At 38.3% G+C, this 25,420-nt stretch overlaps 1 protein-coding gene across 2 annotated transcripts in view; it reads right to left on the bottom strand.

Annotated features, from left to right (window-relative positions):
• LOC149835683 (uncharacterized) overlaps positions 1-25,420 on the bottom strand; it is a 59,240-nt gene that overhangs the window by 8,545 nt on the left and 25,275 nt on the right. Inside the window, exons 2-4 of one of the 2 annotated variants that reach the window (XM_090008682.1) lie at positions 1,316-1,619; positions 958-1,079; positions 647-843 (exon numbers count right to left, since the gene is read on the bottom strand). In XM_090008682.1, coding sequence (XP_089864808.1) covers positions 647-843; positions 958-1,079; positions 1,316-1,484 — 488 coding nt within the window. In that variant the 5' untranslated portion in view covers positions 1,485-1,619. The remainder of the gene's footprint in view (positions 1-646; positions 844-957; positions 1,080-1,315; positions 1,620-25,420) is intronic. The other variant, XM_090008683.1, reaches the window with a different exon arrangement.

The raw sequence follows: 25,420 nt of genomic DNA, 5'->3' as shown, positions 1-25,420 counted from the left end.
TGCATCAGTTATGTTCTTCAGCCTAACACAAATTCTCAACAGTTAACACATTGACTTCAAGAATTTAGGTGTTAAAAAAAAAGCCCCCTTCTGATAGGCCTTTTTTTGGATTTAACATAATTTGACGTACGTTGGTACCTCACTATTTCCAATATTCCTCTTTGAGGAGAGGGATGTGACCTGGTTAGTGTGAACATAATGAAATTTAGAAATGTCTCATAAATTTTCATTAACTTTGATAAATATTATTACAAAACTGATGATTGCAAAACCACAAAAACAGAAACAAAAGGAAATAAGTAAATTGATCATGTACATCACACGTGCCCGTGCAAGTGCACACACAACACACACATATACATGTATGTGTGTGTATATGTATGTATGTATATATGTACAAATACATGTGTAAACATGTATACAAAAACATGTGTGTGTGTGTGTGTGTTTATTCATTCTAAGAGCAATCAATTGTCATAAAAGCAAGAAAAGTATAATTGTTGTCCAAACACAATTATATATCTTATTTCTCAACATTAGAAGTAGGCAATTAAAAGTTTTGACTTGAAATGGCACTATAAAAGTAAAACTTCACAACATAACCATCAAGTGAAAAGGACATCTAGTAATAAGAGAAACTCCATGCCTAAGATAGTACATGTTTTGGCCATCCACCAAAATATCCTGCATGAATCTCCCTGGATCATCCTCATCCAATTTTGTACTTTTCATCTTTATTTCTCTCTCACAACCAAGATGCTGAGCTTGAACAGTTCCACTAAGCACTGCTTTATCCTCACTATAAATGTCACCAGGGTGCCCATCTGATGGTAACATAACACCCTTATGATAAAAGCATGATGTCAATTTTAAGAATTCATATTCTTCATCCACAGTAGACAAAATAAAAACAGAGGATAAAAAAAAAGAAGAGAAAAAATAAAAGCCAGAACCAACCTTGGCAGCTATTTGAACAAGGTCCCCAGAGAGAACCACGAGGGTATCAATGATAGCACCTCCGACAAAATTATCATCATTCATGCCTCTTCTGACCATCCTCGCCATCTTCAGAACAATCCCTACATAAAAGCAATTTCAAAACCACTTGGTAACTTACACCTCTGACTCGGAAACAAAACTCACAAAATTCCACAATGAAAAAAGATGGAAACAGGAACTGCTAAACTGTATAAAAGTAGAATTGAGTTCCAAGATAGCAGACAATAAGCAACATCATGCAATGAAACCCAAAAATTCAAAGCAGCATGATATAAATTGTAGTAATATGAGGATGAAAGAGATTGTAGATCAATACCATAATCCTTCTCAATACAAGCAGTGTGGAAAATGCCTGCATAGATCGATCCATCCTTAACCTGCACCTCTACCGGCAGGCCAACGATACACATGGTGGTGAGGATCAGGGCATCGTTTGATGAAGGGAAGGTGTCTCTGTTCACATGTTGAATGTTTTCAGGAGCCATAGATTGTCTTCTTCCCAGTAACTTCTTGAATTTACATAGGAGCTTTGAAGCAGCGAGAGTTGTTATTAATTATGGTAACTCTTGCAGACATCACTTGCATGATGAATGTCTAATAGATAATTATCAGATCATAATCTGCATGAGGGATCATTCCGACACATTTAGCATCCAATAGCTATAACAAATATGAAGGAAAACATAAAAATTGTACAGCTTAAGACAGCAAATACCAATAGAAAAAAAAAGCTAAGTACTAGGCGAAAGCAATGGAGAACCACACTAGTATTTCAACATCACATTACCAGGACATAACAATAGCTGTCAGAAGTACAGCTCCTCTTGATTTGAAATGAGTTACAAATAGATTTTTGCAAGAATAAAATTTCTCATAAATACCAAAATATGGTTGTGCACTGTAGGCAAACATGTAATGGAGTACAAGAAAGGTGTGCACAATACTAAAGCTACCAAGAGTTATAAAATTACAAGTGTGTACAAATACAAAGCCACTAAGGCAATACAAAAGGCCATTAAGGGCAAATAGAAGATCACAAGAGGATTCACAAACACAGGCCACTAATGGGCAAGAGAGCACACATAAAAAACGTACTTTTATTAATAAGCATGCTTAAGAAAAACATGCTTTTGTGAAAACGTCTATGATAAGACAATACGCATACGAACACAAATAATATAGAAAAGATGTGCACGAAGGCACTCTCAAAACACTTGAACAAAGTACGCAAAAGCGTAAAAATAATAAACATGCACTATGGCATGTATTTCATAGAAAGAACCGAATGCTTGAGACTCTCAAGCCTAAGAAATACAAGGGGGGAACACCCCTATTTATACAAATGCAAGAAGGTGCAAAGGGGGGCTCCCAAAGGAGTCGTTGGGAGCCCCCAACGGTCACATTTGTGACCGTTGGGGGGGCCCAACGACTCTATTGGGGGACCCCCAATGCACATTAAAAAATGTGAAAAATAAAAAAAAGAAAAAAGAATTACAAAAATAAAAAATAAAAAGAAAGTTACAACATATTCCAAAAGGGAATATGCGCAAAACAGGAAATGACGAAAATACCCTTTCAGGTAAAAGTATATAAATATATATATTTATATATATAGAGATATATGTACATATAATATATTATATGTAAATATATCTCTATGTATATAAATATATATATTTATATTTACAATAATGATAATGATTTTTAGGAGATACATTTTAACACCCCCCCTCAAACTTACGGTGTGATAACCGCAAGTTTGTCAAGAAGGAAATGAAATCTGGGCAAACATAGAGCTTTTGTGAAGAAGTCGGCAAGTTGATACTCAAATGTCACATATGGTAGATCAATGACCTTCTTCAAGTATTCTTCTCGGACATAATGACAATCCATCTCTATATGCTTTGTTCGCTCGTGAAAGGTGTGGTTCTTGGCAATGTAGATTGCACTTTTATTGTCACAGCATAGCTTTGTTGGTTCTTTGACAACTACTCCCATATCTTCCAAAAGACGTCGAATCCATACAATTTCCATTGTAGTGGATGCCATGGCTCTGTATTCGGCTTCAGTGGATGACAGAGAGACCTTCTGTTGCTTTTTACATCGCCATGAAATCAAAGATTCACCTAAGAAAATACAAAAACCAGTGGTGGAGTGACGGTTACTAGGGTCACCTCCCCAATCTGAGTCAGTATAAGCAAGTAATTTTAAATCAGAAGAAGAAGATAAAAATACTCCCTTATTTACTGTGCCCTTCAAGTATCTGATGATGCGAAGAACAACACTCATATGAACGGTTGTGGGAGCGTACTGAAACTGACTGGCGATGTGTATAGCATGTGACAAGTCAGGTCGAGTAATACTAAGATACATTAACGAACCTACCAACTGCCTGTAAGGGGTAGGATCAGTTAAGGGAACACCATCGTCAATTTTCATTTTTGCTCCCACAACTTCAGGAGTTCCGCATACTTTGTCATCAGAAATCCCGAATCTGTCAATAATCTCACAAGCAAGTTTAGACTGAGATAGAAAATAACCACGTTGCGAATAGGCAACCTCAATTCCAAGAAAATATGTCAGAAAACCCAAATCTGACATCTCAAATTTTGAAGTCAAGACGGACTTAATACCCTTGACTCCTTGAATATCATCACCTGTGATTAACATATCATCAACATAGAGCAATAAAATTACAATCCCTACATTAGATTTTCTAGTAAACAAAGCAGTGTCAATATAACATGAGGAAAATCCATTTTCCAGCATTACACTGGTAAACCTATCATACCAGGCTTTGGGTGCCTGCTTTAAACCATAGAGAGCCTTACGAAGACGAAGAACTTTATCCTTAGGAATTAACATGCCTGGTGGGGCATCCAATATATACTTCTTCGTTGAGTTCACCATTTAAGAAGGCATTTTTAACATCCATTTGAAAAATGTTCCAATTATTAATAGATGCAATAGTAATGAGACACCTAACCATAACCATCCGAGCTACAGGGGCAAAGGTTTCTTCATAATCAATTTCATACTCTTGCCCATATCCTTTAGCAACTAAGCGAGCTTTATACCTTTCTAGGGAACCATCGCCCTTAGTTTCAACTTTAAAGACCCATCGACAACCTATAGTTTTCTTTCCTATAGGTAGAGATTGAAAATCCCAAGTTTCGGCCCTTTTAAGAGCATCAAGTTCACTTTGCATGGCCTCTTGCCATTCTATATATTTTTTGGCTTCTTCAAAATTTCTTGGCTCAAAATAAGAGTGAATGGCACTTAGACAAGCCCTATATCGGGGTGAAAAAGAATCAAAAGAGACAAAACGATTTGAAGGTCTTCTATTCCTTTCAGATCTTCTATGGTCAAGAGAGGTGGAAAGCTCACTATATTGATCAATAGCACTTCTAAAGGTGTCTTGGTTTCTACGAGAGTAGGTTATAGGATCACTTGGAACTCTACTTTCTGGTTCATTGGGTGAATTATGTTCACCAATGTCTCCATCATTTTCCTCATCATGGTTTAATGATACATCATCATCACTAGATATGTCATCATTACTAAACAATAAGTCAAATAAGAAGGAGTAATCAAAATTTTCTTGTTGAGAAACATTTTTTTCAAAATCACTTTTATTTTCTAAAAAAGTTACATTTCTAGAGACATATAGTTTATCATTTCGAAGGTCATAACAACGAAAACCTTTTTGAGTTTCGGAATAACCAAGAAAGGCACAAGGAATAGCCTTGGGAGAGAGTTTGCCATTCTTATCCGTAAGTATGAAACACTTACATCCAAAGACTCTTAACCTATTATAATCAGGTTCGATCTTATGTAATACCTCGAAGGGAGATATTTTACCTAATAACCTAGATGGTAAGCGATTTATCAAATAAACAGAAGCAAGAGCTGCTTCAGCCCAAAAAAAATTAGGAATATTTTGAGATATAAGGAGAGTCCTAGTGGTCTCGATAATGTGCCTATGTTTTCTTTCAGCTAACCCATTCTGTTGAGGTGTCTTAGGACAGGACCTTTGGTGAACAATACCCTGATCCTCAAGATATACCTTACATTGATTGGAGAGATATTCTCCTCCAGAGTCACTTCTAAAAATCTTTATGTTACTGTTGAATTGGTTCTTACTTCTTAATCATTGAATGAAAAATTTTAAAACATGAAAACACTTTATGTTTAAACTTAAGAAAATATATCCACGAATATCTGGAAAAATCATCCACAAATATTACGTAATAAGAAAAACCTCCTTTTGAAACAACAGGTGCAGGTCCCCAAACATCCGAATAAACAATTTCGAAAGTTTTAGAAGAGAACATAGTTTTTTGCTCAAAAGGTAAACTTCGCATTTTTCCAAGAATACAGTCATTACAATAAAAGGAGCTTTTACATAGGTCTTTTGCAAAATGTAAGTATGATAACTTGGTAATATTAGGATGACCAAGTCTTTTGTGCCACACATTTATATATTTATGTCGGGCAACATTACACAAAACTTTTGGAACTTGAAGAGATTCCATATAATATAAATCTCCTCTTCTAAAGCCTTCCCCAATCAATTTCCCGGACTGGCGATCCTGTATTAAACATTTATCACAAGAGAATTTAATATCATAGCCATGGTCCGTGAGTTGAGAAACTGAGAGGAGATTTAAGTTTAGTTTAGGTATAAATCTGATTTTTGGAATAAAGAACTCTTGAGTTTCAAAATTACCTATTCCTTTAATTTCAAGAGAGGTTTCATCCGCAGTGGAGACATAAGATGGGGAACCATTTTTAGAGTAATCGGAGAGTGAAAAAATGTTTGGGGACATATGAAAGGATGCACCGGAGTCCAAAAGCCAAGAGATTTTACCTGGAGAAGAAGAAGTGGACACGGCCGCACCGGAGGTAGATCCCTTGAGGATAGGTTGAAGAGCTTCCACTATTTGATTTATAGAGAGGGTCCCACTTGAAGATGCCTCCTCTTTCTGTGGTACACCAGTGGTAGCCATGGCTAGGAGCTTCTTCCATTTGGGACAAACGGGTTTGATATGCCCCGGTTCTATACAAAAATGACAAATAGTTTTGCTATAGTCCCTTTTCCCTCTTTGTCCACCATTTTCTCCTTGATTTTGAAATTTAAAGTGAGGGGGACGATAGGTTCTTACATTGTTTCCGGGTCTTGATACGGCATTAACCTCACTATTTTCTTCAATACTACAAGGAACCGCAAGAACATTTGGTCCTTGTTTACATAAATTCATACGAGTCTCTTCACCACTTAATTTGGTGAGAACATCTTCAAGAGAAAGAGGAGAAAAAGAGGAAAGAAGAGATGACCTTATTTGCTCAAATTCGGGCCTTAGCCCATTCAAAAAGTTGAATAAACGATCTTCTTCAAGTTGCTTGTGACGAAGCTCAATTGCCTCTTCACTCCATTTTGGTTCAAGCATTGCAAGCTCATCCCAAATAGAGGAAAGATCGGCAAAGTATTCCCTAATCGTCATTTCTCCTTGGGTAAGGGAAATAGCCTTCTTTTGAAGGTAGTATTTATGAGAGAGATCCCTTAATATGTACATTTTTTCAAGATAATGCCAAGCTTTCGATGCCTTTTTGAATTTAATAATGTTGGCATTGAACTTAGTCTCCACGGATGAGAAAAACCATGAAAGAATCTTGAAATTCTTCATTTCCCATTCATCGTGCTTCTTGGAGTATTCTTCAAGGGCTTTGGTTCTTTCTTCTCCCTCAAGAACCTTGATTTCGCTTCTATTTACCACGGTAATCTTGGGTTCTGGTTCTGGAATTGTACCAAGTACATATCCCCATAGGCCCTTCCCTTTTATATGAGCCTCCATATTTCCGGCCCAAACATGATAGTTGGACCCATTCAATTTGAAACCAAGAGCAAAATGGGACTCTTTTTCGCCCATTAGAGAGTAAAAAGGTAGGGGAAAAAGCGTACCAACACAATATTTCCAACACCAACTTTGCACAAGATTCTTCCAAAATATTTGAGAAGAAAGATCCACCACTTAAAACTTCAAAGATCGGAAGGCATGTTTTTCGAGGAACTCGAAAAATGGAGAATCCCACGATCTTCAATAATCAACCTTGCTCTGATACCATGTGAAAACGTCTATGATAAGACAATACGCATACGAACACAAATAATATAGAAAAGATGTGCACGAAGGCACTCTCACAACACTTGAACAAAGTACGCAAAAGCGTAAAAATAATAAACATGCACTATGGCATGTATTTCATAGAAAGAACCGAATGCTTGAGACTCTCAAGCCTAAGAAATACAAGGGGGGAACACCCCTATTTATACAAATGCAAGAAGGTGCAAAGGGGGGCTCCCAAAGGAGTCGTTGGGAGCCCCCAACGGTCACATTTGTGATCGTTGGGGGCCCCCAACGACTCTATTGGGGGACCCCCAATGAACATTAAAAAATGTGAAAATAAAAAAAGAAAAAAAATTACAAAAATAAAAAATAAAAAGAAAGTTACAACATATTCCAAAAGGGAATATGCGCAAAACAGGAAATGACGAAAATACCCTTTCGGGTAAAAGTATATAAATATATATATTTATATATATAGAGATATATGTACATATAATATATTATATGTAAATATATCTCTATGTATATAAATATATATATTTATATTTACAATAATGATAATGATTTTTAGGAGATACATTTTAACAGCTTTAACTGGGAAGAAACGCATATATACATGAAGAAGAGGATTCACAAACACAAGCCACTAATGGGCAAGAGAGCACACATGAAAAACGTACTTTTATTAAATAGCATGCTTTACAGTGGGAAGAAACCCATATATATATGCATGAAGAAGAGGACAAAAGAGAAGGCATTCTAGCTGTTAGACTAGCCAACAGCTAGTTTCAAATATTATTTAATATATGTACAAAGGATATACATATACATATATATACTTGTATAATACATACATATAAGTCTATAATATATATGTGTGTGCATGTGTTTAACGACATAGATCAAATTTTAACAACATATACATTAACACTCCCCCTCAAAATGTAAAAATGTAAAATGTACATATATAATGTGTATATATATTATATTATATATATGTATACATACCTATGCATGTATATGTATTTGTATATGTATATGCATATCTATATATATTGTATATAAAATAAACACATTTTGTAATTTTTATTTTTATTTTTCTTCTTTATTTTTGCAGTTTTTTGGTTGCTCAACACTCAGTTCACTAGCTATTTAGTTGAAGAAGTATACATGGAGGCACCTCCTGGTATGAACATTCTTTAAGGAAAAAACTCTTTCATTTAAGGCACTTTATAGTCTAAAACAAGCACCGAAAACATGATATGACAGATTTAGTAAAGTTATGTTTGATATTGGCCTTAGATCTTGTTTGATTGACACAACTTTATTTGATAAGAAAACTAATGTAGGTATTGTTGTTCTCCTCTTATATGTGAGCAATATAATTATCAACGGAGGAGACAAACATGGAGTTGAAAATATTAAAAAACTTTTCAAAAACAATTTTGGAATGAGTGATTTAGGTTTCTTAAGATACTTTCTAAGGATTGAAGTTGCTTATTCTCCTGGAGGGTATTTGTTGTCTCAGTCTAAATTTGCTTATGATATTATTTAAAAGTCTGGAATCACAGATGATAAGAGAGTAGATACTCCCGAAGTTATCAATGTCAAGATGAGAATCGATGATGGAGAACCACTTGAAGATTCAACTCCCTATATGTAATGCCCTCAAAATCACAGACTTATAACTTTTTAGGAAAATGTTGAAAGCTTTGTAATCATTCCTTTATCAGAGTTTAAAATAGCAATTCAACGGAAAATGGTGTTTGAAATAACAAGTCCACGGACCTTGGGCGCATTACGGGTGAACCTTTTCCATTACACAATGGATTTGTAACTCAATACATTTATTGAAACCAAATAGATTCAAAACGAAGTTTTGAAGTTTATACGAAAAGTGAAATTTCAAAAAAAACCTTATACCAAGTTACAAAAAATGTCCTCAGGAGCGAAACGTCAGGGAAGAGTCTCATCTTGATATCATCATGTCATCGCACCATCGCTTGCCGTACTTACCTAATCATCACACATACCCATGAAACGGGTCAGATTGATACAAATCTAGTAGGTGCATAGATATAACAGTTCAGAACAAGACTAACATGTGTTGTTGCTTTCGTGATGCGTAGTTCGAAATAAGTAAAATGAACATAATAACTTTGTTTTGATATAAATTGTCTTGAGGGTACGCACGGGAGAAACGTAGAAACAACCGAGACTGCCCGAGGGTTTGTTATTCTATGCATTTTAATACCCCGGAGAACTAGCTGAGTCAGATCATAAGGAAACGGCCAATGACCAAGAGAGATTTCCCAAAGGCTACTTGTTCAAGGGGATGCATCCATACTTCTGCAGAAGTCATTGGGAGCTACCACCTAGGATAATTTTTAGTAGTCAGTCCTCTAACTTCGATGACTGGGGACACCGAGTCATTTGCTCGAGAAGTGTAGTTAACAACCTGTCCATCAGAGTTTTTTACCATCATATATGTTTCCTTGACGGAACCAAAGAGATGAATGGGTATTTCAAGTTTTATTTTAACTGACGACTCATTCTACATGCTCTGATCTTTCAAAACAGCTTGAGCATCTTGCCTATGAAGGTGATCATCACCATTTATATGATTTTCTTTACATTATCATACATTTGCACGTTACAAGATTATCATAAACCTCTCATCCAATCAACATAGTACTAACATATTGTGCATGTCTAATAGTATTGCTACGATAAGAGGGGTATCGGTTTCTCAGAAAGAAACATCAACTTTATTGTGCTTCGAAAGAAACGATGTAACCATTTTAATTTAATTCGACATGCTCTGGTCTTTCAAACCAACTCAAGCATCTTGCCTGTGAAGGCAATCGTTACTATTCATGTGATTTCATTTTCATCATTCTGCATTTGCACGTTACGAGGTTACCATAAACCTCTCATCCAATCATCGTAGTACTAACATGTCGCACATGTCTGATAGTACCGCTACGATGAAAGGGGTATCGGTTTCTTAGAAAGAAACCCCAACTTTGTTTAGAAATCTCAAATTTTTGTGCTTTAGGTCGGAGATATCCGAATCATGTCGGATATCAAAACAAGGGACCGTACGTACCACTTAGGTCTATGCAGGGTTGAGGAAAAGACTTGGTTGCGAATACGCAACCGCCAAATATTCGTTTTACTTTTCGAAACAACGAATATCTCGAGCTTTGGAATCTCGCATGTGAAATCCCTATTTTCTTTAAAGACTTGGAGAGTATGCGCAAATCTACGTCTTAAATGCAAGCATAATGAAAAGTACGCAGGAGTACGCAAAACTGCGTACTTTACAGAGTTATATATATGTATATATAATACATATATATATCAAAACGTAAGCATGTGCACATTACAGCGCGGCAGCATAATACATATATATCAAAACATAAGCATGCGCACATTACAGCACGACAACAATGTAAATGACATAAAGTAAGACTTGATGTGCAAAACTACACATCGAGCTAAATAAACTGTGTAAGCGATACACGATGTACACAACCGTACATCTACTAAATAAATTGTGTAAGCAATGCACGATGTACGGAATCGTACATCGGCTAAGTAAACTGCGCAAGAAGTGCATGATGTACGAAACTGTACATCGGCTAAGTAAATTGCGTAAGCAGTGCATGATGTACAAAATCGTAGATCGGCTAAGTAAATTGCATAAGCAATGCATGATATACGAAACTGTACATCGGCTAAATAAATTGCGTAAACAGTAGCATGTGCACGTAACAGCATGACGGCAAAGTAATTGACATAAATTAAATTGACAAGGATACACAAAACTACGTCCTTGAGTTAAAAGGATATATATATATGTTAGAAGTGTTCCGCCATTGTCCTCATATACAATTTTTCTCTACCTTGGAGATGATCGGATTTGCTGACGATTCCGAGCATAGGTTATCAAGGGCTCGTGCCTTGGTGTGTGTTTCGCATCAGTTGCGCCAATGGAGTGCACTAGCAGGTATTTTATTGTGTTGCAAAAGAAACGATGCAACCACTTTAATTTAACAAAGTAAGCAATGCTTATATCGCAGGGGTCGAACCCGAACCCAATTCGAGCCGATCAGACTGAGCTAAGCTCGATACCAGAGGCACAACAGGGGCAGGCCCTATCGGGACTCAGTTTGGCCGAGCGGGATGCGACAGGGGCTGGCCCTATCGGAGCTCAGCTCGGCTTAGCAGGGTTGGCCCTATCGGGACTCAGCTCGGCTGAGCAAGGAGGGTGAAATGGGCGGTTAGGCTGAGCCCAACATGGTCGGGCACCCATGCTGCGACAATAAGGGGTGACAGGGGCTAGTCCTGTTGAGGCCCAGCTCAGTTGAGGGGGGGGGGGGCGCAGTGTGCAAGGGGAGTCTGACGAGTGGGGGTGACGGGAGAGGGGACAGGAGTGTGTTGCCCTCCTATGCCTGTCAACAGAGAGCGAGGGCAGGAGGGTCGCCCCTCTTGCCTGCGCAAACAGAGAGGGGGCAGGAGGGTTGCCCCTCATGCCTGCGTACACAAAAAGAAAGGGGTAGGAGGTTCGCCCCTCCTGCCTGGGCAAACAGAGAGGGGGAAGGAGGGTCGCCCCTCCTGCCTGGGCAAACAGAGAGGGGGAAGGAGGGTCGCCCCTCCTGCCTGGGCAAACAGAGAGGGGGAAGGAGGGTCGCCCCTCCTGCCTGGGCAAACAGAGAGGGGGCAGGAGGGTTGCCCCTCCTGCCTGCGTAAACAAAGAAAAGGGACAGGAGGGGGCTGCCTACACCAACAAAGAGGGAGCAGGAGGGTTGCCCCTCCTGCCTGCGTAAACAAGAAGGGGCAGGAGGGTCGCCCCTCCAACCTTGGGTACAACTCTACCCCATATGGGCTTCCAGAATCTTAAAACCAAGTGGTTCAAGAGCGGTTCAAGAGTCTCAAGTACATTTTCACGCAGCGTGATTTGAATTTGAGGCAGGGCAGGTGGTTGGAGTTCCTCAAGGACTATGAGTTCACCATCGTCTACCACCCTAGTAAAGCGAATATAGTGGCAAATGCGTTGAGCAGGAAGACTTCAGTTACGACAGTCAGCTCGATTGGTCGCAGTTGGGACTTGATTGAGGAGTTTGTCAAGTGGCAGTCGTTTGCAGACGATTCTGGATGCATACTAAGAAAGATCTTAAAATTTTCAAAGACTTCTTATTTGTGACTAAGAAAATAAATACTAATACATCTAGAATAATCATCCACAAAAAAACATAATATACATATCCACCTTTAGATGCAATGGAAGCGAGGCCCAAACATCCGAGTGCATTAATTTAAGGGGTCTAGAGGCGAAGAATTTTTTTTCAAATTATAACACTTTCATTTTATCAAAAATACAATATGGACATGAGTAATCTTCATTACAAACTTTTTCAAATGAGGTATAAAAGATAGTTAAAATATGATAGTAAAGAATTATTTGGGTCATGTGAAACGAGATTCCAAATCTAAAAGCCTAGAGATCTTAGCATGAGGCAAAGATATAAAGACCGCAGCACCCATGATAAAGGATGAGTTCTTGAGAAGCAGTTATAGAGCCTCCACCAATTGAGACAAAGTTATGGTTCCAATAGATTTGGAGTCTCCATTAGTTTCGTTTTTGTCCTCTTGGGAAGGCCCAACCAATGCCACCTTATTCTCATCGTTTCCTCTTAGCTTTGGGTAATAGGGCTTCATGTGTGTGGCAAATAGGGATGGCAGTGGGGCGGGGCGGGGCGGGGGACAAGGTTTCCACCCCCGCCCCGCCTCAAAATTTTATCCTCCACCCCCGCCCCGCCTCCGCGGCGGGGATGGATTTTATCCTCCACCCCCGCCTTCATCCCCGTTTCATGTCCTCCACCCCCGCCCCGTCCCCGTCCCCGTCCCCGCCCCGTCCCCGTCCCCGCCCCGCCCCCGCCCCGTCCCCGTCCCGACCCCGCCCCCGACCCCGCGGGATGAGCGTGCTCGTCACCGGCGCCGCTGGCTTTGTCGGCACCCACGTCTCGCTCGCCCTCCGGAAGCGCGGTGACGGTGTCGTCGGCCTCGACAACTTCAACGACTACTACGACCCCTCGCTCAAGAAGGCCCGCCGTCGAATCCTCGGCGACCACGGCGTCTTCGTCATCGCCGGCGACATCAACGACGCCCGGCTCCTGGCCAAGCTCTTCGACCTCGTCGCCTTCACCCACGTGATGCACCTCGCCGCCCAGGCCGGAGTCCGGTACGCTATCGAGAACCCGGCGTCCTACGTGCACAGTAACGTCGCCCGGCTCCAGGGTTAGGAAATTAGGGAAGGGAGTTAGGGTTAGTAAACAGTTCATCTGAGTTGGGGGCGGGGATGGGGCGGGGCCGGGACGGGGATGGGCCGGGGGCGGGGCGGGGATGGGCCGGGGCGGGGCCGGGGCGGGGATGGGGCGGGGCGGGGCGGGGCGGGGGAACGTGCCAGTCCATCCCCGCCTCCACCCCCGGACGGGGATGGATTTTAACCTTCATCCCCGCCTCCATCCCCGTTTCATACCCTTCATCCCCGGTCCAAACGGGGCGAGGCGGGGCGGGGCCCCGCTTTCCCCCGGTCCACTGCCATCCCTAGTGGCAAACAATCTTTTTCCTCTCATCTCCTTCAAGACATGGCTTTCCAAAGTACGACTTTCCAAAGTGTGGAGGTTTGACTGTATTGGTGTTGGCATTGATTCTAAATATGAACACATTATCTTTGGATTCTTTGGATTCGGACATAGTCTTGAGTCTTGTCTCCTTTATGCACACTTCGGCTACAGCTTCGTGTAAAGGTTCGGTCCTAAGACCTTTCATGAATTGGAAAAATTATTCTTCAAGAATTTGATTTTTCCTTTAAAGAGCATCATTAGAAGTCTCCCATATGAGTTCCAATTTTGCCATTTCATTTCATAAATCTTTTAGGAGTATCATAGTACTTTCTAACAGATTTGTCGCCTTGGTTACAATTATGTAAGTGGTCTCGTAATTCTCACTTGTGTGCGGCATCCTTTTGAGTGTAGGTTTGTTTGATGAAGACCCAAGCTTCATCAACTCTCACAAATTCGAGACTGTTGGCACAAATCTCTTGATACATGCTTCCCATAAAAAATGAGGACTTTGGCATGGCCAACCACTCTCCCAAGGCTTTTTCTCTTTCAACACCTTTGAGAGTATCCTCCTTCATAACTCCATCTTCCCTTGTTACGAATTTAGTGAAAATTAGTTGAGGTTTTGGTGTGGATCCATCAACATATTGTCATAACTCTTTCCCCATCAAGATTCTTTTAACCACCATGGCCCACATGTTATAGTTGTTCCCATTAAATTTATAGGGAACAACTGTACCCACTTCCTTGTCAGTCATGACGAAGAGAGAAGGAGAAAGAATAAGAACTTGGATGACGGGGCAAGCTTTACATTCACACGATCTCACGAGCACACGAACCATCAATTCACGATTCAACGATCCCACGATCTCAAGAGCCCAAGGCTTTGATACCATATAATGGAGTAAAAAAAGGTGTGAACATTACTAAAGCTACCAAGAGCTATACAATTACAAAAGTGTGCACAAATACAAAGCCACTAAGGCAATACAAAAGGCCACTAAGGGCAAATACAAGATCACAAGAGGATTCACAAATACAAGCCACTAATGGGAAAGTGCATTAAGAGACGTGGTTATGTACATGTTAAGATTAGACCCCTAAATATATATAATTGTATGTATATATATCTATAAACCGGAATACCCATCAAGGGCATTCCAGTCATTTCACTGTGTAGTAGGCGTCAGTCCATTAGGGACTGACTGTGTATTTTTATTTTCTTTATTTTTATTTTTGCTTTTTGATGTAATGTGATTTGGCAGCTCCAACTAGCTGTTGGAGCTAATGTGACCGTTGGGAGTAGCCCAACAGCTAGTTGGGCTGCTCCCTTTTTGCCTCCCTTGTATTATAAATAGGGCTTTAAGCCCAAGTATTATCCAATGCTTTTTAGAGCATTTTTCATACAATACAAGAAATATTATTTTGACCCTTGTGTAGGTAGTGTGGCTTGATCAATCAAGTGTTCTTCTTGATTGGTTGTGCTATTGTAAGTCCATAAGTGAAGTTTATTTGCATTTGTTCTATTTCATTACATGGCATTAGAGCTTTTGTGCTCTTGAGTCGTTATTCATTCGAAAAAGCCAAGAGGAAGATCGTGAGCTTGGTGGAGCATCGGTTCGTGGGATCGTTGCATCGGGAAGCACACTATCAAAAAGCTCCTCAACAAATCTTTTGTTATCTCTCTCTCTCTCTCTCTCTCTCTCTCTCTCTCTCTCTCTCTCTCTCTCTCTCTCTCTCTCATTATTGTAAAACATGGAGAATGAAAGAAAAGTGATCGTCTCCATTTCCGTGTGACTCAATGATATTAATTATGTGATGTTGACATCCATAGTGAAACACAAAATATGAAAAAAAGGTCTATGGGGTTTGGTTGATAATACCGAAAGAGAGCCTAAACTTATACTTACCGAAATTGAAAATGGAAATGAAGTGGCTCTTCAAAGAGAAGAGATGTCTAAGGCCGTCACCAAATATGAGAAAAAATGAAAACAGTGGAGGATGGGTCATTCCAAGATAATTGGATGGCTCATCAATAGTGTTGACATCAACAAGTGATTTAGCTTAGCGAAATTTGACTTCGCAAGTGATACATGAAAATATCTTAAAGATATGTACAGTCTCAAGGATATTGCTCACATATGCAATGTGCAAAATAAAGTAAGAACTATGACCCAAGGAGAGATGAGCATTAGGGAATATTACAATACTCTCTCGCTTCTTTGGAATGAATTGGCTCTTTTTGAGCCAAAATGGCATTGCCCCCAAGATATAGAACTCCGTGAAAAAAAAAATTAAAATGTAGCATTTCTACCAATTTGCTAATGACCTTAGACCCGAATTTGAAGGGACCAAGTCGGTCCTTCTTCGTAGAGGATGTGTACCTACCATAATTAAAACTCTTGAAGAGTTAACTATGGAAGAAAATAGGTTGAAAAAACCATCTACTTGGAAAGATGAAGAATTTGTGCTTGTCATGTCAAAGCTCAAAAATCATACTAGGAGTTATAAACCTCCTCACTTTGTAAAAAATAAAAATGAAAGAAATTTCAATGACTATGGAAGAAGTCAAAGTGATAAAATAAGTGATCATGAATACAAGAAGGGTGATAAAAAAATATGTTATCATTGTTATGAATCGGGACACATCAAGCCTTTTTTTCCCAAAAGAAGGAAAAAATATCAAAGAGATGATAAAAGGATTGCTTCAATGGGACCATCCTTTGAAAAAAATGGTGTAGACAACTCTAAACGCATCGGCTCATTGTCTTTGGCGCAACTGATGGAGGCACTACAACCAATGTTCAAAAATCAAGCTTATTCCTTCTCGGGGGCGGTCGTATCCACAAGTGGTGACCCTAGTAAGACTTTTTGGATCCTTGACTTCGGTGTCTCTTTCCATATGACTCCAAATTATTCCATATTATCCAAATGTCATACTAACCCAAGTAATTCTTATGTTTCAACCGTCGATGGAACTTCCTTAAAAGCTAAAAGCTTTTGGGTTTTTCAAAAACAACAAACCCTCTTTATACCAAATATTAGAGTAGTACCAAAATTGAATTTAAACCTTTTATCCGTTACTCAAATTGCGGATCATGGATGTAAAGTTTTTTTTTATCTAATGATTGTTTAATACAGGATCTCCAGTTCGGGAAGTCGATTGGGTGAGGCCATAGAAGAGGAGATCTCTATGTTATGAACAATCTTGAGTTATCAAAATATACATTTTGTAATTTTGTGAAAAAGAAAGATATACAAAATTAGCACAAAAGCCTAGGACATCCTAGTATGTCAAGTATTTGATTATTTAAAAAAAAAACATTGTTATACAAAGATTCAATTTAGAACCAATATTAAAATCTTTAGAACTGATTCCGAGGAAGAATTTGTGTCAAAAGAGTTCAAAAATTATCTTGACTAACATGGAATTATCCATAAAAAATCTTGTCCTTATACTCCTCAACAAAATGGACTAGCTGATACATATTGTTGAGACCACTAGAATACTTCTTATATCAAAAAATGTTTCAAAAATGTTTTGGGCTGAAGCTGCCCTTACGGCGGTTTATTCGATAAATAGAATGCTTTAAAAAAATATTGAAAACATTTCTCCTATTGAAAAATTATTTAAAACATCTCCCGATTATAAAAGGTTGAAAGTCTTTGGTTGTAAATGTTTTGTCTTTACCAACAAAAACAACAAACTTTCTCCAAAAGCAATTTCTTGTGTTTTTTTAGGCTATGCCGAAAATCAAAAGAGATATAGATGTTATAACACTAAAAAGAACAAATTATAAGTTTCAAGAAATGTTACTTTTCTTGAAAAAACGAAAATGGGTTTGGTAAAGAAAAAATCCAAGAGAATTATGACTATTCATTTCTTTTCAACCTTGTCAATGAACATGAAAGATGTGAAAATATTCATGATGTGCATGAGAGTCACAACGAGGACACGTGTGATGCACATGAAAATGTGAATGAGGGTCTTGATGGTATAGACCTATCTCATAATGAAATTCAAACCTATACTCGACGCACCGAAGACCATCCACCATGTGCTTTAGAAAGATATTCTCAAAATCAAGATATAGATTCTCCTAGTACTAGAAAATCCATGAGAATTTTAAAGATACTTAGTAGATTTGTATCTTATGATTCTTTTGAACCTAGGTATAGATCGTGACTAATGGCTATACACTCATATATATAACCAACATCTTACCATGATGCTAAAAATCATCAAGAATGGATCAAGGCGATGAATGATGAATTAAAAGCTTTAGAAAAAGGCAAAAACTTGGAAAATTCAAACATTACCTAAAAGAAAAAAACGTATAGGATGTAGATGGGTCTACAAAATAAAAACTAAATGGGATGGGACATTAGAAAGATATAAAGCTAGGTTAGTACCCAAGGGATACAGTCAAGAATATGGGATAGACTATGATGAAACATTTGCTTCAGTCGCTCAAATGACTACTGTTGGAACCCTTATTTCTATAGCATCAATTAAAAAATGGTCAATCTTTCAAATGGATGTAAAAATATCTTTTTGAATGGTAATCTCAATGAGGAAGTTTACATGGATCCTCCACCAGGTTTAAGTTTAGCATATGAAAAAATCATTCGATTATGAAAAGCATTGTATGGTTTAAAGCAAGCCCCCAAGGCTTGGTATGATCGGTTCAGTAGTGTGATGACATCACTTCACTTTAAATCTTGTTATACTGATACTGCATTGTTTGTTAAGTCTTCTAATGCAGAAATAGTAATATTACTTATTTACGTTGATGATATGATTATCACAGGAGGTGACAAGCAAGGAGTTAATCATATCAAAGATGTACTCAAAGATAACTTTGATATGACAGATCTTGGTTTTTTACAATATTTTCTTGGAATAAAAGTGACTTACTCACCTCATGGTAATTTTTTGTCGTAGACTAAGTATACAGCAGAGATCATAAAACAGTTAGGACTCTCAGATGAAAAATGAGTTGATACTCTAGAGGTTATAAATATGAAAATGAAGAAAGATGATGTAGAATCTCTGAAGGATCCAACTCCATATAGAAAAATGATTAGAGTTTTGTCTTATCTCTCTATTACTTGCCCTGACAGCATGCACCCACTACAGTATATATGAATGTTATAATGAGAATTATTAGATATATTAAAAATTCTCTTAATTATGGACTATTTATTTCGTCTCCTTGTTTGTTAGAAGTTATTGCATATTCTGATTTTGACTGGGGGGTGTGAATGATATAAGCTCAACCACTGGTTTCTGTGTTTTTGTAGGTGATTCTCTAATTTCATGGCGATGCAAGAAGCAACCCTCTCTTCCACCAAAGCAGAGTACAGTGCCATGGCAATTGAGACAATTATTAGAGGATTTGGGAGTTCACATTACAAAACCCTCAAGATTATGTTGTGACAACAAGAGCGTTGTATACATTACAAGCAATCATACATTCCATGAGAGGACCAAACACATTGAAATGGATTACCACTATGTTCGTGAAGAATTTCTAAAGAAGACCATCATGTTGCCTTATGTTCCATCTGAGTATCAACTGGTAGATTTCTTCACTAAAGCGCTCCCATCACCTAGGTTTCACTTCCTACTTGACAAACTCTTGGTTGTTACATTGTGAGTTTGAGGGGGGTGTTAAGATTAGTCTCATATATATATATATAAGGTAATCCAGTTATTTCACTATGTAATAGGCGCCAGCCCATTAGGGGCTGACTGTGTATTTTTATTTTTGCTTTTTGATGTAATGTGATTGGGCAGCTCCAACTAGCTATTGAAGCTGCTCCCAACAGTCACACAGCCCAAAAGCTAGTTAGGCTGCTCCCTTTTTGCCTCCCTATTATAAATAGGGCTTCAAGCCCACGTATTCTCCAATGCTTTTTAGAGCATTTTTCATGCAATACAAGAAATATTATTTTGACCCTTGTGTGGGTAGTGTGGCTTGATCAATCAAGTGTTCTTCTTGAATGGTTGTGTTCTTGTAAGTCCATAAGTGACGTTTATTTGCTTTTGTTCTATTTCGTTACACATGTATACATATATATATATATATGATTACATATATATGTACTTTGTATTTATATATATACATATTTTTTGTTTATTTATTTTTATAGATTGTATTTAGGTTTTTTTATTTGTTGTTTTTTACCATGGGTAATTTAGTCTTTTTAACTAGCTAGCCGTTGGGAGCTCTCTAATGGCTAGTAGGTCACTCTCCTTTCCTTCTATCATGTATATATATGGGACCTTTGGTCCCTATTCCTTTATGCATGAATTATGCATTTTATGTCAATAAAATAATTTATTTTTATATTGTGTGTGTGACTTTGTGCCTCTTGAGAGCATCTCTTTTGTGGGTTGTATTGTGTTTTTGGCCTAGTAGGCATTTTCTTCGTCTCTTGGAGATCTCATTACATGGTATCAGAGCCATTAGCTCTTGGGACCTTGTTCTTGCAATTGTGATCAATAATTGGTGGCCTTTACTTTTTCAAGTGATCGTGGTGCTCATGGTGCTCATGTGTTCGTGCATCATCTCTCTCTCTCTCTCTCTCTCTCTCTCTCTCTCTCTCTCTCTCTCTCTCTCTCTCTCTCTCTCTCTCTCATCGTCCCCTTCAAGTTCGATGGGAACAACTACAATAGGTGGGCCACGGCAATGAAGTGATTTCTTGTTGAAAAAGAACTATGACACTTTACCTCAACTTGTTCTTACCAAGAATGTGAATGGAGTGGAGGAAGCCCTAAAAGATGGTGAAAAAGAGAAGGCTATGTTCGATTACCGGAAAGCCTTAAGAGATTGAGAAGTGGGCCATGCTAAGGTCCTTTCATGGTTCATGAATAGCATGGACCAAGATCCATGTGACAACATTTTGAGCTTTGAAATAGCCGCTGAAGCATGGACCTTACTAAAAGAAATGTATACTTAAAAGGATGCCGCCCATTTGTGAGAACTTAGAGATAAGATTCATTCATGCAAGCAAGGCGATCAATCCATGAGAGAATACTATGGTAAATTAAAAAGATTGCAAGATGAGACGGCTAGGCATGATCCTATATGGGAGACACCTAATGATGTCAAGCAATGGAAGAAGCATGTTCAAGAAAAACAAATCTTTCAATTTATAAAAGGATTCAAACTCAAATATGAATAAGTGTGTATTGTCATTATACATAGACGAAAGACTCATGAGACTCTCGCTACATGAAATTTTGGTGGAAGTGTGTATGGAGGAAACGAGGCTCAAGTCTTCTATGGAGCCAAAAGAACCCAAGGAAATTGTGTTGGTCGTATCTAGGCTCGGTTCCAATATTAAAACCTACAAACCTCCACGCTTCAACAAATTTCAACAGGATAGTGATGGGAGGAAAAAGATTATTTGTCATTTTTGTAGAGAACCGGGGCACATCAAACCTTATTGCCCTAAATTGAAAGAAGTAAACGAAAAGAGAGTGGCTTTGATTCCTTCCCAAGAAGGACAAAAGAGTGGATTCAATGATGGTTTCAAAACCATCGAATCTCTCTCCTTGTCTCAATTGGTCGAGGCTATTCAACCATTACTCAAAGCTCCATCCACCACCACCGGTGTCGTGGTCTTTGTTTCCTCCCTTACCGGTATGAATTCTTGGCTCTTGGATTCGGGAGCATCTTTTCATATGAGCCCAAATGTAGATCTTCTTTGCAATTGTTGCACCAATTTATATGACTCTTTTGTCTCCATGGCCAATGGAACTTCTTAACACATAAAAGGCATAGGAAACATTGATAAAACTCTTAAAAATTCAAAAAAGCTTTTTTTTCAAATGTTAGGCATATTTCAAAACTAAGTTTAAACCTTCTTTACATTTCTCAAATTTTTTACTATGGGTGTGATGTTTCCTTCTCATCGAGTGGTTGTTGAGTGCAGGATCGTCGGTCAGGGAAGTTGATTGGCAAGGCCATAGAGAAGGGAGTCTTTACTATATAGACTTTATTGAATTACCAAAAAAAAAATTGTAATATTGCCAAACATAGCGATTATGAACTTTGGCATAAACGTTTACGTCATCCTTGTGTATCCAAAGTCCCATATTTTCCATGCTTTGAAATTTTTTGTAATGATAAAAATCTTAATTAACTCCGCTTGTGTATAACTATTTAGTTATACATTGTCGGTCCCAAGCCCGGATAAAGGAGGAGGGTTGCGGTAGGCCAGTGACAGCCAACATAAAAACTTGGTCACACCCTATGAATATGAACCAATATGAGAATTTTGTTGGGGCATTCCTTACTGAGCGACGCGTGTACTCTATAGGCCTGAAGACAGTGATAAATGGGCAAGGGTTGCTAGGTCGTCGTCCGAAAGCAACGCGTCACACCGGCGCCCAGGTGTGGTGTCAAATAGGCAAGGGTTCCCTCACTTTGTTGGACGGGTGGGGGGTAAAGAAAATAGTTCAAGACCATAAAATTAGGTTAGCCACTTGGAACATAGGGTCTTTAACTGGTAAGTTGGTAGAGTTAGTAGATGTTATGTGTAGGAGAAAGATTGATATTTTATGTCTACAAGAGACCAAATGGGTAGGTGAGAAAGCAAAAGTGATAGAACCTTGGGGATATAAGATTTGGTATACAAGAATAAATAGGAATAGGAATGGAGTAGGGATTGTTATGAGTCGTCAATTTATAGATAATGTAGTTGAGGTCCGTAGGAAGGGTGATAGAATTTTACTTATTAAATTAGTATTAGGTACGGATATTATTAATATTATTAGTGTTTATGCACCTCAAGTAGGTTTAGATGATTCCATTAAGCATCAATTTTGGGAAGATTTAGATAGAGTAGTACAAGGGATATCTTATGGAGAAAAGCTTTTCATCGGTGGTGACCTTAATGGACATGTAGGCATTAGTAGGGATGAATTTGAGAGTATCCATGGAGGCTATGGTATAGGAGAAAGAAATGAAAGTGGTGAAAGGATTTTAGATTTTTGTTTGTCCTATGATATGATCTTAGCAAACACTTGGTTTAGGAAGAGGGAGTCTCACCTAGTAACATTTAAAAGTGGGGTTAATACGAGTCAGATAGATTTTTTCTTATCTAGAAAGAGAGATAGGGGTTGTTGCATCGATTGTAAGGTTATACCGGGAGAAAGTGTAGCTACACAACATAGAGTCTTAATTTTAGATCTTAGAATTAGACAATGTCGCAAAAGGGATAGACATAGGATAGATCCTAGAATTAAGTGGTGGGCACTGAAAGGAGCTAAACAAAGAATGTTTGTAGAGCAGGTAGTTAAGGAAGTTGATTGGTGTCTCAAGGAGGATTCAGAATCAATGTGCAATAAGATAGCGGGTGGCATGAGAAAGGTGGCTAAGGAGGTATTGGGTGAGTCTAAAGGCAGGGCACCGCTAGGTAAGGATACATCATGGTGGAACGAGGATGTCAAATGAGCTATTAAGGTTAAAAGAGTGTTATAGAAATCTAAGTAAGAGTCGTGATAATGAGAATTTGGAGAAGTATATAATAGCAAAGAAGAAAGCTAAAAAAGTAGTTCAAAACGCGAGGGATAAGGTATATAAGGAGGTTTATGACAAGTTGGATACCAAAGAGGGCGAGAAGGATATTTATAGGCTTGCAAAGATGAGAGATAGGAAATCGAGGGATCTGGGTATAGTTAGATGTATCAAAGATGAAACGCAAAGGGTTTTAGTCAAAGATGAGGAGATTAAGGAGAGATGGAAAGATTATTTTGATAAGCTATTTAATGAAAGTCATGCTCAAGATCTTGGAGGCTTCTCCATTCCTTTTCATGAGATGAATCGTGACTTCATGCGCAAGATTCAAAAGAAAGAAATTGCAGAGGCTTTGAAGAAAATGAAATCAAGAAGGGCAGTTGGCCCAGATGATATACCTATCGAGGCTTGAAAATGCTTGGGTAAGAAAGGTTTAGAATGGTTGACAAATCTTTTTAACAAGATTTGGCGAACAAATAAGATGCCTAATGAGTGGAGGAAGAGTACTTTAGTGCCTCTATATAAAAATAAGGGTGATATACAAGATTGCACAAACTATCGTGGTATAAAACTCATGAGTCATACTATGAAACTTTGGGAGAGGGTGATTAAGTCTAGGTTAAGGAAGGTTGTCATGATATCGGAGAATCAATTTGGTTTTATGCCTGAAAGATCAACTATGGAAGCTATACATCTTCTTAGACAACTTATTGAGAGATATAGAGAGAGGAACAAAGATTTGCATATGGTTTTTATTGATTTTGGAGAAGGCATACGATAGAGTACCTAGGGATGTTCTCTGTTGGACAATGATGAAGAAAGGTGTTTCTCTCAAGTACATTAGTATAATTAAAGATATGTACGAAGGAGTAGTAACCAATGTCTGCACTTGTGAAGGGGTGACAACCAATTTTCCTATAAGAGTTGGATTACATCAAGGATCTGCATTAAGCCCTTTCTTATTTGCTATAGTGATGGATGAGCTTACGAGATCAATTTAAGAAAATGTGCAGTGGTGTATATTGTTTGTTGATGATATTGTTTTGATTGATGAGTCTAGAGTTGAGGTTAATGCTAAGTTAGAATTATGGAGACAGACATTGGAAGCAAGAGGTTTTAAGTTGAGTAAGAGTAAGACAAAATATATGGAATGTCGGTTTAGTAAGCAACGAAGTAGTGATGGGAGTGTAGTGAAGCTTGGTGAGCAAGAAATATCGGTGGATGACTGTTTCAAATATTTGGAATCTATCATTCAAAAGTATGGAGAAATTGATGGAGATGTAAATCATAAGATAAAGGTTGGGTGGATGAAATGAAAAAGTGCAACTGGAGTGTTGTGCGATCGTAGAATGCCATTGCGGTTGAAGGGAAAGTTTAATAGGATGACAATTAGGCCCGCTTTACTATATGGTACGGAATGTTGGGCTGCCAAGAGACATCATATTCAAAAAATGAGTGTAGATGAGATGTGTATGCTTAGATGGATGTGTGGAAATACAATAAAAGACAAGATTCGAAACGAGGAGATACGTAAGAAGGTAGGCGTTGCATCCATTGAAAATAAGATGAGAGATAATCGTTTACGGTAGTTAGGACATATTCGGCAAAGGCCTAATGATGCTCCAGTTAGAAGGATGGAGAAATGGGAAAATATATTAGTTAAAAGAGGTCGGGGTAGGCCTAAGAAGACTTGGATGGAGATGATAGGAAAGGATATAAATGCTTTGAACCTCACCGAGGACATGGCATTGGATAGAAATGATTGGAGGAGAAGGATTCATGTGGAAGACCCAGAATGATTTTCTTTTTTGGTTCATATCGCCGACCCCAATTGTTTTGGGATGAAGGCGTAGTTGTTGTTGTTGTTGATGATAAAAATCTTAATTGTATTGATTGTATACTTGAAAGAATGAAATCTCTTCTTTTTGCTAAACGCAATTATATTTCTTCCCTATCTATTTAATTGGTGTACTCAAACGTTTGGGTCATGCTCCTATTGCCTCAAAGGATGGTTTCTCTTATTATATTGTATTTGTGGATGATTTTTCTAGATATACTTGGGGAGAGTATGTTTCAAATTATTTAAAAAATTACCTTGATTTAAATGGTATTTGTCATTAAAGGTTTTGTCGTA

The sequence above is a fragment of the Nuphar pumila genome, chromosome 6 (genome assembly GCF_984573655.1).
Source record: "Nuphar pumila chromosome 6, dmNupPumi1.hap1.1, whole genome shotgun sequence".
In the NCBI taxonomy this organism is placed as follows: domain Eukaryota; kingdom Viridiplantae; phylum Streptophyta; class Magnoliopsida; order Nymphaeales; family Nymphaeaceae; genus Nuphar; species Nuphar pumila.
The sequence above is the reverse complement of the archived record's forward strand: the minus strand, read 5'-3'. Positions and strand labels throughout refer to the sequence as shown.